At 40.4% G+C, this 16,697-nt stretch overlaps 1 protein-coding gene and 1 long non-coding RNA gene across 2 annotated transcripts in view; one reads left to right on the forward strand and one right to left on the reverse strand.

The window, feature by feature from the left end:
* Positions 1-16,697, forward strand: part of LOC147754361 (uncharacterized) — a 61,147-nt gene that overhangs the window by 30,593 nt on the left and 13,857 nt on the right. The gene's annotated exons all lie outside the window — the stretch shown is intronic.
* The window catches only part of LOC111254677 (thyrotropin-releasing hormone receptor-like), a 24,991-nt gene continuing 8,399 nt past the window's right edge, over positions 106-16,697 (reverse strand). The window contains exons 2-3 of the mRNA XM_022815768.2: positions 6,684-6,906; positions 106-1,588 (exon numbers count right to left, since the gene is read on the reverse strand). Of these exons, the coding sequence (XP_022671503.1) occupies positions 1,482-1,588; positions 6,684-6,906 (330 nt within the window). The 3' untranslated portion in view covers positions 106-1,481. The remainder of the gene's footprint in view (positions 1,589-6,683; positions 6,907-16,697) is intronic.

Below are 16,697 nucleotides of genomic sequence, written 5' to 3' on the forward strand. Positions count from 1 at the left end.
TGTATACGCCTATGTGTTCATTCGAATTATTTTAGTATCTATCTAGAAAAAGTTAATCCAAATACGAATGATCGGGCAGGAAGTAGTTTGCTACAAAATCAAGGCACAATTTATTCTATTTAAGTAACCGTTTTTTATTTACCATCGAAGCTTTCCATATCATTCTTTCCAACATTACTTCACGAAATAACACATAGCATTATCACTACCATGCACATATATATATCTTTTTATATATTTATATATATAGCCTGTCATTTAGTGTATATATCCTTCCGTTTGTGACAGTAAAAGGACCCATCCTAGACAATCAACTCATAACGCAGTTTCTTGCTTGCAATATTCCATTTCCGACTGCCACGCTCGGTGCATTATTCTGATTTCATTTTATTCTTTAGTCAATACATCAAATCATATTGACGAGATTTTATCTTTACACCGTGTTTATACATGCGGGAGGGTTATATCGTCGACCCTCTAAGAAAATTACCATGGCCAACCAAGACAAGGACCACAGAATGCGACAGACACGACACTCGGCGTTCGTCTCTTGGCGGTTATACACAGCATCAATGTTCAACATCAGCCCTGGACCTTCAATGAAATGCTCGCTTCGCCTTGTGCCCTTTGTTGCCTATAATATCCGCTTATGGTACAATCCTATCTATATTACATGGCTTTCTATTCTCGAATCTGCGAATTGGTCTGTAAAACAATGTCATGTTATAAACCAGTTCCCGGTACGTGGGCGGTAGTATTTAGCCAGAGTCAATTAGAACGCTGTAGCGTTGGTGCTAGAAACATAGGCCGGTATTCATATTCATACGCATTTAGTAAAAGGACAAGAGTAGCTTGACAAGGACGCTAAAGGAGGGAAAGGTGGCTTTTAATTTGAATTTCCTTCCGGCTCAAAAGTAACTTAGGACATTATGTTAGGTAATTGCCTGTTTTAATAGAATGGAACATTGTGGATCTCCAGCATGGACTCTAATTATCTGGCTTAATAGTCTAAAATCATTGCTAACGTCAGTTTCAGAGCTCGGAACATGCGATATAGTTTATACGCATATACGGAGCGGCTCGCTGGTAGCAAAGAGAGCCGCGTCAGTTGTAAATGATACGGCCAGTGTATGATTAATGCATAAAAGCAACTGTTTGACTTACCTACAAGGTGTTTCTTTGTGTTTGGATGTATAGAAAAAAAGCCCGATAGAGCTGCTTCTGTGTTGGACAGACTTACTTTACTCATGCACGCCAGGTATCCCTTCATTTTACATATTACTTTTAATATATATCAAAAATTGAAGACGACCAAGCAATTTCATCGCTTCATCAGATCTTCGCGCTAACCAAAAAATATTTAACCTTTTACGCTATATATTTTTTTCTCAATGGAAAAGCAAATTATAGCTCCTTCCCTTGACTCGATTCGTTGATCCGTCTGCATCAAGGGAACGGGTCCTAGTGATTTGAGGGCGTCCTTAGTATTGATCCTTTCGCGAAGGACGATGCAAATTCGTTTGCTGGCGGACGGTCATGACTGTTGAAAAACCTCGTTGCTCCAAGCGTACATCTCCACACCCGCAGCCTGAAGATAATGTAATAGATATATCACCGTAGACGATAAAACCATTAGGATCCGTAGATGTGAAATAGTTTACTATTTTCGTAAAACACGGTCTACTATATTAGTTAGTGACAAATTGTGGTTAACATATCGGCTTACTTTAATGGTCGTATTTTATGGTCTCAGTTGTTTCCGCAACAAATGCTTTAACGACAATAGTGAAAAGCGCTTGAAGATCTTATTTACTGAGCGGGTAGGTTGAAAGATGGGCATGTGTGTAGGAGTAGCGGGCCTCACATGTTATCACATAATGCGGGAATAATGGAGTAGTCCCCGAAAATAATCAGTCATACATCGTTATTTGAATATTAGAATGCACCGGGAAAGCCAGCCGTTGTCGGCAGACAGTGGACGGGTAGGAATCTAGTACAATAAGTACATGAGTACTAAAATAGGCCTGAGGCCGAAGTTGCTCGCTACCCTATAGACCTTGGCAACACCTTTGAATCTGAGTTTGCTAACAGACTGAGCAAGCGTCCAACTTTAAGAACAGAAGTAATGCAGGCAACATTTCATGATAAAAGCTTTTGCGAGGTCCCAAAGCATTCGGTGAGACTCAGCATGGCCACGGTTTAAGCGGTGTAGCCCGTTTTCGAGTTTTACGTCCGGTATCGTTGTTAGGCATTCCATCGGATGGGTGGCTGGCTCCCAGAACGAAACGAAGTGTATCCACGCCCGGGTTCGAACCCAGACCACGATGCGGTATAGCCTATCGGAGTGCAATGATACACTTGGTCGTGCGCGATCCTAGCCGATGCTACTGCTGTTACACAACTTCGAGTAAAGTACCTTTTATTGAGACTAAGCAAAAACATTGACGACGGCAACCGTAATGGCAATATAGCAGGAAGTGACTTAACACATTGGGAATTTAAAGGATCAAAAAGAGGAATAAGAGGAAAAAGAAGGCAAGACGTAAGGCGCAGGTTAGCAAAGATATATGAGAAAGGACGTAAGGTGCAGGTTAGCAAAGATATATGAGAAAGGAAGTAGAAAGCCCCGCACTGTGAAAGGGAACGGATAAAACAGCCTTGGCGTAAATGGGAATGCCGCTTCCGAAACGGCAACGCATGAGATCTTTGAAGGCATCCTAGACGTGGATAGAGTTCTGATGGAAGCAAGTAGTTTCAGATTAAACAGAATAAGCAGTCTATGATAGGAAAAGATCAATTCGATTGTGATATTAGTGTTGCAAAGGAAGCTTACTTAAATGAAATAAAATTGCACTCTTTAACAATTTTAAAGAAATCTTACTCGAAGGGAAGCTTCGCCTGAAGCTCTAACGAGAGAATATGGTGCAGAAGGTTAGGTAGTCAAGAAGCCACAAGGGAGCAGAAACATTACGGGACAATATTTGAATGATTGCCTGTCAACTGAAGCATGCGTTCTATTATGTTACCTCTGTAGCGTATGTTGATTGTTTCCGTCGATTACAACGGTCCTGAGTTCATGCATCCCAAAATATGTACAGGAAGTGCAAATAAAAACATTCGTAGTAATCAAAGCTGCCGATGCACAGGACAACAAAGTATGAACAAATTGCTCGTACGTATATGGTTGACAAGTTAAGAATGATTGTATGTTAGTCTAACCTTTCACCGAGTTTAACATAATGACAAAATTAGAACAAGACTTTGGTAAGGTGGACGGTCACTCTGTGCAACAATGAGGCTCGCAAACCTGATTTTTTTAAAATTCCCTGTACATCTGTACATTGAGCGAAGGTGTGTAAAGATGCAAAAAGTGTCGGAGCTATTTATCCGTGCTCTAGTATTGCAGAAGTGGTAAGTTTATCGTTCTAATCATATTTACATATTCCAAAGGCTCTGCTGCCTGTTTGGAAAAGTTACTTAACGTATCTGGAAGATCCGACGTAGGCTATCTAAAAGTGTACACTACGAGGCCACCTATAGCCATGTCATTGATATAATTACTGAACCAATACTGCAAGTGAACTAAGCTATTTCGGATCTAGTTTACCTCAGTGAATTATCATATTGCTCTGTTAATGCTAAGTTATAAAACTACATTATCGTGGTTGTATAATAATTAACTCAGCACGTATTTAAAAGGGAATAGTTTCGCTTTATATGGATATTCATTTTTCATAAGGCATTTCGTACTAATATCAATCAAAGTAAACAGAAATTTCAGTTCTTCATTCGTATGTACTGATAACGAAAATAAGACTTATTTATTTCTTCAGCAGTAAGTTGGGAGTGTCTTTCCTAACATACAATGATTTTACTTTAAGCCTGCTATAGGGTTTATTAGGGTTATTTAGGGATAGGACGCTGGAATTGATGCGATTACTTTTAGATCCACATATACTTAGTAACTAAAACTGTCATACAGACTGAAAAAAAGCCACATTCTATTTGCCGAAATAGGATTGTGGTTCAAATCTGAAAATCTGCTGGATTTTATTCGATAATCAAACACCTTGTTAGCGCATAAGGTACTATCTGCATTTCTGTCTATGTAGAGTCAGCAGTCGATGCTTGTTTAATACGAATGGTTAAGTGTAGTTTTAAGAACGGGCGTTCAAGCGGGTAGCATGACAATTGAGTATTTGTTGCTCGATGGAACAATTACAGAAAAAATAATTAATGAGTATCTCACTGAGCTTGCATATTGTTGTATTGTGACAAATGCTGATAATGAACACCTAATTATCGACCGGTCGAAGCAGCCGCTGATGGAGTTTCGTCTCGTAAATAGGATTAAGACGACATCGAAGAACCACCATGCTGGCCAAATGTGCGTTGTCTTCTGCGAGATCACTGATCTTTTAGAAGAGCTGGGATACCTGCCGAGGACCCATCAGTAAGTAAGGCTTCATATGTTTCCATATGTGCAACCTTTTTTGAGTGTATTCAAGACCCGAATTAGTACGGCTACAGAGATGGGCTGTCGCCTGGTCCTGTTGGTTACAAACCGCTGCTCATTCGAGCAAGCTTAACGCGCTCGAATGAGCAGCGACGTGAACGCCATAACCTCTGATTTAGGTATCTCTCCCTAGAGCATTCTCGTGTCAAGCTCACAGATGCACAGTCACTGAGCAAAAAATTGACCACGTCCCAGTAAAGGAATCGATATATGCAGTTAGTGGGTACGTTTTCCGCTACACCCCTTTATTCAACAATACTTAAAAAAGATCCACTGAATATATTAGACCTTCTTATTTTCTTATTCACGGACACACGTGCACAGCTTTGTACTTCTAGCATCCCCATTTATATATATATATGTGGGATGTACCCAGTATCGTTTCGAAAACAAGGCAACATCGGTGATATCATTTGCATAATTCGACTAATGGATAACCGCCATTTGTCTCCCATCCACTGTTCCCTTCCGCAATACCAAGTTGGTGGTGTATGAGGTAAGAAAGAAAGGTAGGCTACTATTTCCGCACAGCGTGTTGCGCCGTCGAGTAGGGTCAGACAGACGATGTCTTACATTATTCAGCGTCACTAAAGTCACTATCAACAGTAGTAGTAGTAATGTAAAACCAACGTCTATTGTTACGATGACCCAATGTTAAAACTAATTAAAAATTTGGCCGTAGGGGCTTACCAGCTGAAAAACCGCCCCAACTGCCTGTACCGCCTATGACTAGCTCCTTTTTCGTATAACCTGCGGCGCAACTCGCAACTGGGTCGAGCAAGCATGTGAAGAAATCGCCGTGGGTTCTCTGCGGTTAGCGCGCTAACTTTGATACAAAGAGAGAGATTTTTCCTTCTTAACCACGGAAACATACTGGTTCCAAACAACGTGTAACAATGGTTAGTGGCTACTTCCGGCAAGGCGGAGGGAACCTCTGAGCCAAACGTGGGCCAGTCACGGAAACGGAAAACCCCATCGGGGCCCCTTCACCACGTGAGCTGCTTTAACCCTGTAGGAAAATAAGGCTCAATCTGGGTGGTTAGTAATCTTTTCGATCCACAATTAACCCGATTCAGCCTCTTTATGTCGTTGTCGCTTCGAACAGGTGTCGGGCTATAGTTCCCATGATGGAGATTTAGGCAGAGATAAGTAAAAACTGGCAAGCGCTTGGGACTATTGGAGGACAGGAGAGAAGTCCAATATTATAATACCGGATGTCTTAACGTGATGAAGCCTCTTTGCAACTATTACTCAGACTAGTTAGATAATTTTTTACAGGGTATTTGTTCGAAACCACAGTACAAGGCTGTATCTAAGGGCGCGGATTTGTTAGACGATGAAGTAACCGACATTTACAGCGGCAACGCGCGAATGATAAACGTGCCATTTTTACACGGCTATGCTTTAAGGGATACGGTTTATTTAGAACGTTTTTGCGAACTGTCGCATTGGTTACGTGTACATATATACCTTAAGCTGAGGAAACTCAACCGAAATACATACACACAGCAGCATAATTCTTGACAAAATATTACTAATAGTCTGCTTAAGATTTTGTGCCACATATGCTGTCCAGCTTCTGTTAGATGAAGGGGGTGTTTGCTGTACCCACGTTGCTAGAATCCTAATCACCAAAGAAGCAATCCACTGCTACTGATGCTGAAAGAGGTTTTTCCTTTGGTCAATACCGGCGAGCTATTGCATGATATTAGTCAGCACTAGACAAGCTTCAATTTGAATCAATATTAAAATCAATTCAGATTTGGGGTCCAAGGATACAGGATCCAAATTTAATGGACGAAAAAGCCGCAGCAGAAGAAAAATAGTGGCAGAGTCTGGTCAATACAAGGCACTGACCCTTGATCTCCTCAAAACAGAAAACACTGAGAAAAGGATTAAGAGCATGTTTACTGAGGCAGCCAATTATAATACAACACCTAAAGCATCGGCTTGGTAATGTCCGGGTTCGCTACTTGCGGTGACCTTTCGTTAGCGACGTGGAGTCAGCTGGAGACGCTAAGACCGTTGCTCTCTTATAGAAACTAACGGTAACTGTGCCCGCCACCGCGCTGGAACTGCTGTTGTTTAGCCTTGTCAAAATCACGGCGATTTTGCTAACGACGCATTGCCCTTGCTGCTGCAGCTGCTACTGCTACACGGTGCTTACCGCATGATAGGGTACGTCGGAAAGCGCGCCGAAACTTGGCTGACATGGCGTTGTAGAGTACAGGATTGATCGCCGAATTGACGAAGATGAGCGTCTTGCAGAGCATCAGGTACCACAGTTCCAGGTAGGGCTTCCTGGCGAACGAATTGTAGACGAGCAGTACACGGTACGGTAGCCACAATGTTGCAAAGAGCACAACTACCACGATCAGCATCTTCACCACCTGCAAAAGAACAGAAACAACAATTACCAGACACATAAATGTATGCATGAACGTCGAGCTGAGTCGATCCATAGTAATGAACCGGCTTTTCAGATGACCAGTCCAGTCAGATAGGAAGTCTACCGCACTAAGGACACAACCGAAGCTGACAAATTCGCTTTTGTTTTTTGCAATCCGTCTCTAATGCTTCGTTCAACAATGGTTAAATGTCGCACGTCATTGAAAAGTCCTTGTCGTCGTTTTGCCATTGGTTTTTTGAGTGTACAGCATTCACCGTGGGTCTAGACTCCAAACACACAATTTTTGGTCGATCCAATTTTCCTTTATTTCTTTCATTGCCGTAAAAAAGAGACCCAAAAAAAACTGGGTGAGATGAGAACGGGCGTTTTTTTAGTTGAGAATAATGCTCATAAATGATTTGCAAAAATTAAAATTAGTTTCCGCCTAAAGAAGCGGATCCATTTGAATTCGAGGGTCCGATCAAGAGCGCCTTGAGACACTTAAAGAAGGGTGATTGCTAGATTGGTTTGTATCTCTTGGTTATAGCGTCCTGGCGGTACGCGGAACAAGGGTCCTGAATTGCTTGTTGACATTGGCAAAATTCCCTATCGTAACTTGATTCCTACTTCATGTCTTCACCTAGTCTCCTACATGGGAAGTCTGGCAGCGCCTTTTCATTCGCTTTGTCCATGCTTAATCGTTAACAAAAGAACATAGTGGCCTTGCCGTAACTTTTACTGGAAGTGTCTCCGGGTCCTGTCAGCTAGATAGCATCGGTTGCATGGGTTGAGCATAGCACGAGTTGCGCTAAATACAGAACGGAACTATTTGACAGGGTCATTTATACCTGCTTGCTATAGCTATTCCTACACGTAGATATACTGCCTGTGTCTTTACCTACAAGGGATAATTAGTGTGTTCTATGGTGGAGGTGAGCACTAGCGAAGGAAGCTAGGAGAATGAGTGCACTGAATTATCTTAACTAGAACACCTGGCAGGGCTGTGATAACCAGTGCGCTTCGTACATTCAGCGTGGATGGGGATTCATGATGGCCTGCATATAAAGAAATGTCTAAGGGGCTCGGCAACTCGTCCGCAGACCGAGAAATGTTTCGACGACTTTGAAGGTATTGTCACGAAAAGCTGTTTTTCGTTTTCTAGATATAAATAGATACATAGAGAATGAGGCCGGTTTTAAAATGAAAACAATATACGAGACCTGAAGAGCTAACCAAAAATGTTGGCTAATTTTCGATATGATTAAGTAACTTCTCGAAGACCCTGCATACATATCCATACATATACCCATTGAACGATGCCATCGAAAAAGACAGGGCTCGCATCGATATTATCAGAAAGCGAGTTGAACGAAGGACGTGAGCACCCAATAAAGTGTTCTACGAGAGGTGCACTAAACATCTGTTCGGTTTGCCTACCTTACGTGCATATCCTGATCTTAGCACGTTCTGAACAACGACCCATGTCTTATACAGACTATGCAGTATGCGGCATTGAGAAGATACCACACGTTTTTTTTTTTATGGCATTAGATGTTACCAATAGAAAGCGTATTCGAAGGTAAATAAAACCAATTACAGTCGCGCGTCTTGTAGCCATGGATTTCATTATGCGATGTTACTTCTTGTCACAACGAGGCCAGAAGAAAAAACATACTAATTGTAGCAAGATATTACATATTTTTTTTTATAAGCGTAACTCATATAGCTTAAGTTGGTTGCCACCGGCGCACAAAGAATGAAAGAGGACCAACGACTAATCTTAAACAACTGATGCACTCTCTAAAGTGTTTGCCCTTCGCAGCGGAGCTTTTTTCGCGTTGACCACATAATGCCAGAAAATGACAAAAAAAAAAAAAAGAACGGTAGCCGGTACATTTTTTTATCACTACCCGTTGGCCATAGTTTGCCGTATATATGGCATCGCTCTTATGAAAATAAAATGTCTATTTAAAAAATGGCTTTATATTGATAACTGATTCGTGATAAAACTTACCTTAGATAAAAAAGATAGACTCTTTCTGCAAAAGGTCTACGCCTTTTATTTAACTAGTCTATTTTATCTGTGGTTTCGTACGGTTGTGCTTTACTCGAAGTTTGCATTTCATCTAAGCATAAGACAATACGTTAGTTAAATTCCGCGGGTAGTTCCACTTATGCTGAATCTGCCGTTAAATCAGTTATTCCGTTAGTATGCAATATATTTGTTCCATAAATAAAACACATTTAGCGCCATGTAAATGCAGATGATTCTTCGCTTTAATGTTCTCTTTATCCACTGATCTATTCAATACATTTTTAATCCACATACTCATCTCAGGCGACCTCGTAGCGCAACTTACACGCTTGCCCTACATTCGAGTAGTAATATCTGCCCCAGTTCCGCCTGACAACGTCTTCAGACATTCTATGCAAAATCGCTTAGCACAGACATGTGAATGAAATATAGGAATCTGCTCTGAAAAAGCAGAAAAAAAGACAAACGACACCGCCGTCTAGACAAAGATGCCTACATTTTTAGGAAGAGGGAGTCGCGCTTATGAGGTTCTTTACTAGATGGGGCAACAGGGCACCGTAGGTGTTTGGGACGCATTAGTGAACTCCTGACGGAAACGCCTCTACATTTAGTCTCGGTTGTAAAGAAGCGCTTGTTTCAAGTATTATTTCGAACATTCCAGAACGAGACGACCCATGAACGATGCCCTCAAACCCTCATGCCCTTCAAATTACCGCGAAGCTGCCACAGGTTGTGTCCACATCATGTTACATGACGGGCTAATAAAAAATGCTGAAGACCAACAGCGGCAGAGGGTACCTCGTATCAAAGAAACATTGGAGGGATAATATCATGATTTAACTTTAGCGCTTCTAGTGGTGGAGTGTTTTTGCAACTACTACATAAGTAAACTCAAACAGGACTAGAGCAGGGCACAGATTGCGGCTCTACATATCTACGTTGTGTTACACAATATAAGCCTCCATGAAAACCAAGTTCTATCTAAATTCTAACTTTTTTGTTTTACGTATGCACATAAAAGTGCTAATTTGGCGGGAAGTCGCGTAGGGCAGGTTTAAAGAAAGTCATGGAAAATCCTGCCCTGGGTTATGTCTTCGAGGTGCAGAATGGCAAGTAATGAAATGGACATACCATGTCAGTAGCCACAGATTTGACCTATTCAATCAGCATTTAATGGAAGGTCTTAGGCAAAATTTTCGGAAATGAAACTTTTTTCATCACGGAGCAAAAGTACCAATCCTATTCTTTTTGCTATTAATTCTATCTTATGGCAATTATCTAGAAGTATCCCAAGACAAATTCATTGAGTGTAGAGTTAAAATTTAAAAAAATGTTCTACTTCATATAAATTCAATAGCTGTTACAATCATTGTTGAAAGTAAATCATCATACCATCTATTGAGCTGACAATGACCTGCCAAATTTAGGCTAAGATCTGGGTTATGTTAGAGTCATTGTGGAAATTACCGTAATTATCAATATGACTAAAAAGACATAGATGATATACTATTATTGGCCAATGGTTCGCTTGAATTTTGAGCTAAATCAGAATATTGCGCTCGAAGAGGGGTAAGTGGCTGTTGCAAGGATTGGCAAAGCGGGCTTTTGTCAAAAATGTAAACCCTTTGAATACGGATTGCTTATACTCACGTAATAAAACTGCTTTAATGAAGTTCGGCAGATACCGAGAAGGCCCCCCCCCCTCCCCCCACCCTTATGTACTTCAAATGAAGCGTGCTGAGAACCAAACACAAAGAAAGTAGCAATTTTCGAATAAGTAATCTCGAAATAGTAGATAAGGCGCTCGATCAGTGCAGCTTTTACATTTTTCAAACTGCCTATTAACGAGTACTCATTTTCGCGGTAATCAACGCGGTAAATACGGCTGGACTGGAACAGCTGGCCGTGATCCTCTACGATTCCACATGAAAAAAGGGGTATAGTCTCATGATACATTAATCAAATGTAGCAGTCAAAATAAGGAATTGTCGACAATTGACTTGGTCTAAATAAATTATAACGCAAGACTAACACTTTTTAAAACTCATCATGAATGATACTAATAAGTAAATTGTTTAAAAACTTCCCGTGAATAACGTAAACAAATCTATGTATATAAAGAATAGAGTTTACAATGTGAGTGGTATTTGTTATTTATACCGATAAAGAGAAGCACTGTATAGTCATGTTGTTACGCGGTAGAGGTCATTGTAGTTAACTATTGTTAATAGAAGACCTTCACCAGGTGGACTATCGGAAATGAATGAGTGTCTTCAATCGCTCAAGATGCCCCGCTATAGATTTGGTAGTGTAGTCACACCATCGTATCCGCTCCGGATCATCCAGTTAGTAATTGCCATTGTTCCCCAGCTTCGAAATAATACATAGTTGTCATAGTGGTAGTATTGATCGAAATATAATATCTTGATTTACTTTAAGTGGCCATCTATGTAACGAAAACAACTGAGTACGAAGATGCAGTTTTAATTGAAACCTCGCTCGAGTTTTTCTGTCTATGAAGATTCGTAAGGAGAAAACTGTCGAACCAACAGGTAAGTAACAACAAAAAACTCTTCGTAATAATTGTACTCATTGTTTTTTTCTTTTATCTTTTTGTACACATTGGCCGCTTTTTACCAATAGTTTTTCCTCGTAACTTCCATATATCTGGTGTTCCAAAATAACAAACCATTTACCCCCATTCTCCGAGAGCACTGGTCCCATCTCAAAATTTTATATATATATATACATGTATGTAGGGATTCCTAGGACGGCTTCCCGACCCAATACCCATCCTATACACGTACAATCGTCCCAGCGGCTTTACACAAAACGGTGTCCACCTTCAGCCCAGTTCACGATAAAGCTCTTTCATTACCAGCACACGTGGCGAACTTTCGTCATATAGTCTCTAGAATTTCGAATGTCGGTCGTGTTAGCTCCCATTTTTTACTTTTCTGCTTTTGAGTAGGCAAAAAAGTTCATGCCTGCTAGACTGAGCTTAGTTCTGCGTATTGTATAGTAGTGCACGTGCATGTCTCGTACAGAAAAATACTGTTCTTTTTAATGAATCATTTGTGCTTTTCGTTAATAACAGGTTGTTTTCGAAAATTTGAAATAACATAAAAGCACAACATTTGTTGTTCGCCGAAATTTCTAGTCTGACCGGCCACACGACTTGGCTATATATACAATTCTACATTAGTTATTTATTGGTTGTAACGAAAACTACGCTACGACATATAGATATAGTAGCTGTGTTGGTTCAATAGTGTGACTGTTATTTGTGAATTTTATTCAAAATTAAGGTAGTTTAACTGAGAAAATGGCGCTTATATTGGTAAGATCGTTTTTAAATAAACTTGGTAGGGACTGAAATAAAAACGCTCCATAGCTACAGTCAGCTTATCTCTCACTTATGAAGTCCAGCTTTAGGTTAATTCCATTTGATTTTCTAAGCTATTTATCCACGGAGCTGATGCCTTGCCCTCTTAATTAATGCAGCAAATACTTGAACTTAGTTATGATGTGCAGTTTATTGCAAAGTTATAAAAAAAAGCTCAATACTCCCATATATAGTATATACCATCTTGGTACGTTTAGTAGATAAACGTCTTTCGCAGAGAGTCCGAAATTAGGATCATGTCGTCCTACCTCTTTGTCCTTATAAAGTCGCCTCATATGACAGCATTTGGATGTTTGAACCAACTGTTTGCCAGTGGTCGTAATCGGCCAAAATGGTGTCTCCACGGGAATTTTATGACATCGATACTACCGCCACTGATAGGATTATTACGTATGCAGCGGTTCCAACCTGATGCATAGTTTTCACATATAAGGACACAAAGGGCTCGTTTAAGAAGTTACTTCTGTCGATGTTTTGTACGTGCATTTTCATAAAGAGCCCTCTGCGGCAATATCTCCGAAGATGGCTGAAAGATGAGAACCCTTTTCGTATAAAACGATGAAAGGTTTACAAACCCGACGGGGAGTCCCTGAAAGAATTTAGGTTTTCAAATTGAGTCTAGTAGTTAGAAGCTGGTCACGTTCCCTCTTTCTCTCTTTCGTGACGTCTTCAAAGTTTCGCTAGCATAAAATATGTAGTTATCCAGTGAAGAGTGAGTTCTTTTGAAAGATGTGAGCGCTTATACACTCATTTCGATGAAGTATGTCTATGACCATATGTGTTTTCACACCCAGGGAATGACAGGGACCGAAAGCCCAGTTCGCTTCAGGTTGTCACCCTCGAAAAATGCTTTGACTTAGGAAATTCCTCGGCGGACTTCCAGAGCTACCGATTTTTTAGACCGTACGTTTTAGACGTATATCCGAAACGTGGAGTTCAACGCGTGTAACATATAGGTTCATAGGATCAAAGCGGACCGTATTAAAAATCGAATACAATTTTTTAGGAAGCATGGACACAAACAGAGATCTTATTAACGACATGCAGACATGAAGCAAGACCATTTTAATCAAACTCACATGTGAGGACCTATCTTTTATACTAATACGGAGCATAAACCCTTTGTACTTCCGCATACTGTTCTTAGTTTAAAGTAGTTAGTTAGAATGGTTTGTTTCCGTCAATCAGGTATGAAGTAACTATTTTTTTATAAGAAGCTCTTCAATAAAAATAATATAAAGCGCGCCCTAACAAATAGCGATAAAATAGTGATTATTCCAGTGTTTCCACACGACTGCTTTTCAAGACCTTCTAGGTGTGCTGCACTGCATTTAGCAGGAAGCGAAACCCTCTATGCGCTTCGAGAACCTAAAAGGGAGTCACATGCCTAGTGAAGTCGAGGGTATCGGTGATAACTGAGCTGCCAGTGAAGTTGTTGTCATGACACAGTTTGACATAAATCGCGTGTTCAAATCTACATAGACGCGCAAAGGGCTATATGCCGCTAGAGTGATGACTATGATGTGAGACGTGACACCAGATCACTAAGAGCCCAGTCTGGAAGGAAGAGACGTTTTCTGTAAAAGACAAAAATGGTACCATATACCAATAATGCCCCCCTGTGCGCGTACCTCATAATTTCTGTAGAGATGTCTAAGAAACTCTAGAGCCAGCAGCACGGGGGCATTCCAGACCAAAAGCTGGCCAAGAACCAATAACCTAGAGTAGACTCCAAACAAAAGGTACCGATGTAAAAATATAGAATGTGTTATTTTTTTTTTTTTTTTTTGTAAAAACCAGTTACTTTAGGAGGTAACGTACGAGCGTTGATATAATGCATCAACGGATCGGTTTACTCATTATTCTGGTGTTTATGTTCAAGGAAGTGCATCTGCGAGATCTTTTACATCCTGACACGGCTCCATAGAGCTTGTTGGCTTTGTCTAAAATTTTTCTCAATTGTGGTTGAATGTAAAGGCTCTATCAGCAATAACTGATACAAGGTAAGCCGCTTCAGGTGTTGGCGCAGCGGTGAACAATTTTGCATTAGATCATCAGAAGCCATGCACGTTCAGGCCAATTAAAATGATGAGATAGACCACACCCTTGAAGCGGCATGATTATACTTACTATAAATGGGTAGAATAAGGTAATTATTATTGAAGAAACCTGTCAACTAAGACTGATATTCGAAACATATTGTGATAATTAACTACTTTTAACAATGAAACAATGGACTTCGTTCAATCCTACTAAGTCCCAGCCTCGACATTACCGTCGGCGATGAACAATGTTCTGGTTAATTCTACGATAAGATTAGCCAAGAACCTTCACGATTTTCTTCATCAGAGACATCAGAGATGTATAAAGAAAATGAAGTAAAAAATATTGGAAATGCCCTTTGTGCATCTATTGCGATCAGTCCCTTCGTTGGTCGAGCTGTAGCAGCGGAATCGAGAGCTAAAAGATATAACGCTCAAGTACTTGCTAAATCTAAATATAGTATAAGTTAACACTGAATATAGATGGTCTACCTTCTACATTAGTATATCTCTTATTCTCTCTATTTTATTGTAATGAATACACTCTAATACCCAGCTATGTAACAACTGGCTTGCCGACACCGACAGTGCTGACGATCGAGTCGAAAGATAAAATGATCTTCTTTTCATTACCGACCACCGTAATGTATACGATTTACAGATTTAATTAGAAAGCTCTTTTCTTAAGCCGCTATATCGGAATGCCGTGGGCATCATGAAGGAGCTTGAAGCTAAACTATCGGGTACAAACTACCTTTGATACAGTAGAGTGGGGTTTAAGATGCCTCTTCCGTTCATTGCTTCATCCGGATTTGCTGCATCTTTTTCGCATTATCATTGGGTTAGATTTATTGTATCTATATAAAACGATTACTATATAAAACAATAGTAGAGATTGGCTAATTAGGTTGTTCAACCCATGAGCTCGCGACACCCGTCTGTCAAGAGATATGTATCAGGTACAACTATTGTGTAAAAACACATAACAAATATAATAATGAATTCATTATAAAAACTCAGTCAATATGTGTTTTCGTAGAGCGCCCGGTGAGATGGACGTATGGTATTGCAAGACTGGTAAAACAAAGATGTGTTTCGAGTCTTACACCCGGCTTCTCTACTATAATTGGTTACTTCTCACCCTTTCCTAAACGAACTGTTTGTCTAGTCTACCTTTTCACGCCGACCAACGTCGGTGTTCCTAAGATTAACACGTAAATATGATGTCGTGGAGGCATCACGGGGGTAAATATAAGTAACAAATAGTATTAACGGCGTCTATTGTATACATGTACTCCTAATATCTACACAATAACGGTGTCTGTTCCAGAATATCTCTTAAGCAATAGTAAATTAGTAGTACCGCGATGCATAGCCTAGGCGACAATTCGAGCAACAATCCGAAAGCTTTAATTTTAACGCTCTGTTTTTCAGATCCTCTCGATGTTCAGGTTTTAAAATCGAAGCCGTCTTTATTGATTTGTAATATACTAAGTAGCTTCGGTGCTTTCATAAATTATATTTGTAACTGTGTCTGTGACATTCTATTCCCACTCTAATTCGTGATGAGATACGCTATGCGATGGCATTAGATCGTAGGCTATCATAGTCATTAGATTAGTTAAATGACATGAAGGCAGATGACTCAGTCATCCACTGTCGAACTACGTAATCATCATTACCCGATACAATGTTCGTGAGTCCCCTAAAAACGACAGCTAATAATCTTTCTGCCGGCTAGTAGCTCATCGAATATTCTCGAAAAGTGATAATCGGAAAGGGGATCCGTAGAAGACTGAAGTTAAGAGAAGTATAAGAACTGAGGGGACCAGGCCGAGGCAATCAGAACCCCAGCAAAGTAATCATATGTCCCAGACTTGACGAGGCCTAGCAAATAGCCTATTGTCTACACTGGTTGCTGTTACCGTACTCATTGCCACTGCAGCACAAGGGACCCTTAGATGGAAATTGGCCTTTCTGGACAGTCCGAGATCACTGAGTAGATACGGTAGCGACGGACAACTGTACACAACAACACTAGCAATGGTCCGCAAAAAAAACGAGAAGTCCTTGGAACAAACAAGGTTGTCATCATTCATACAATTGGCCCATACATGCGATGATTAAAGTGGATGTACGAACGCTGGATAACTATAATTTTGCTAGGACAAAATGGCCTTTTAAGCCGAGTTAATGCGGACTCACTTTTGCGAATGGGGTGGAACGACCATGCGGCGGGCGAGTGCAATAGACATTTTTTAGAATGTCGCCTCCTACTTGTAGAAATATCTATACACACACATATATAT

This window comes from Varroa destructor, unplaced genomic scaffold (assembly GCF_002443255.2).
Source record: "Varroa destructor unplaced genomic scaffold, Vdes_3.0 BEIS01000007.1, whole genome shotgun sequence".
In the NCBI taxonomy this organism is placed as follows: Eukaryota; Metazoa; Arthropoda; class Arachnida; order Mesostigmata; family Varroidae; genus Varroa; species Varroa destructor.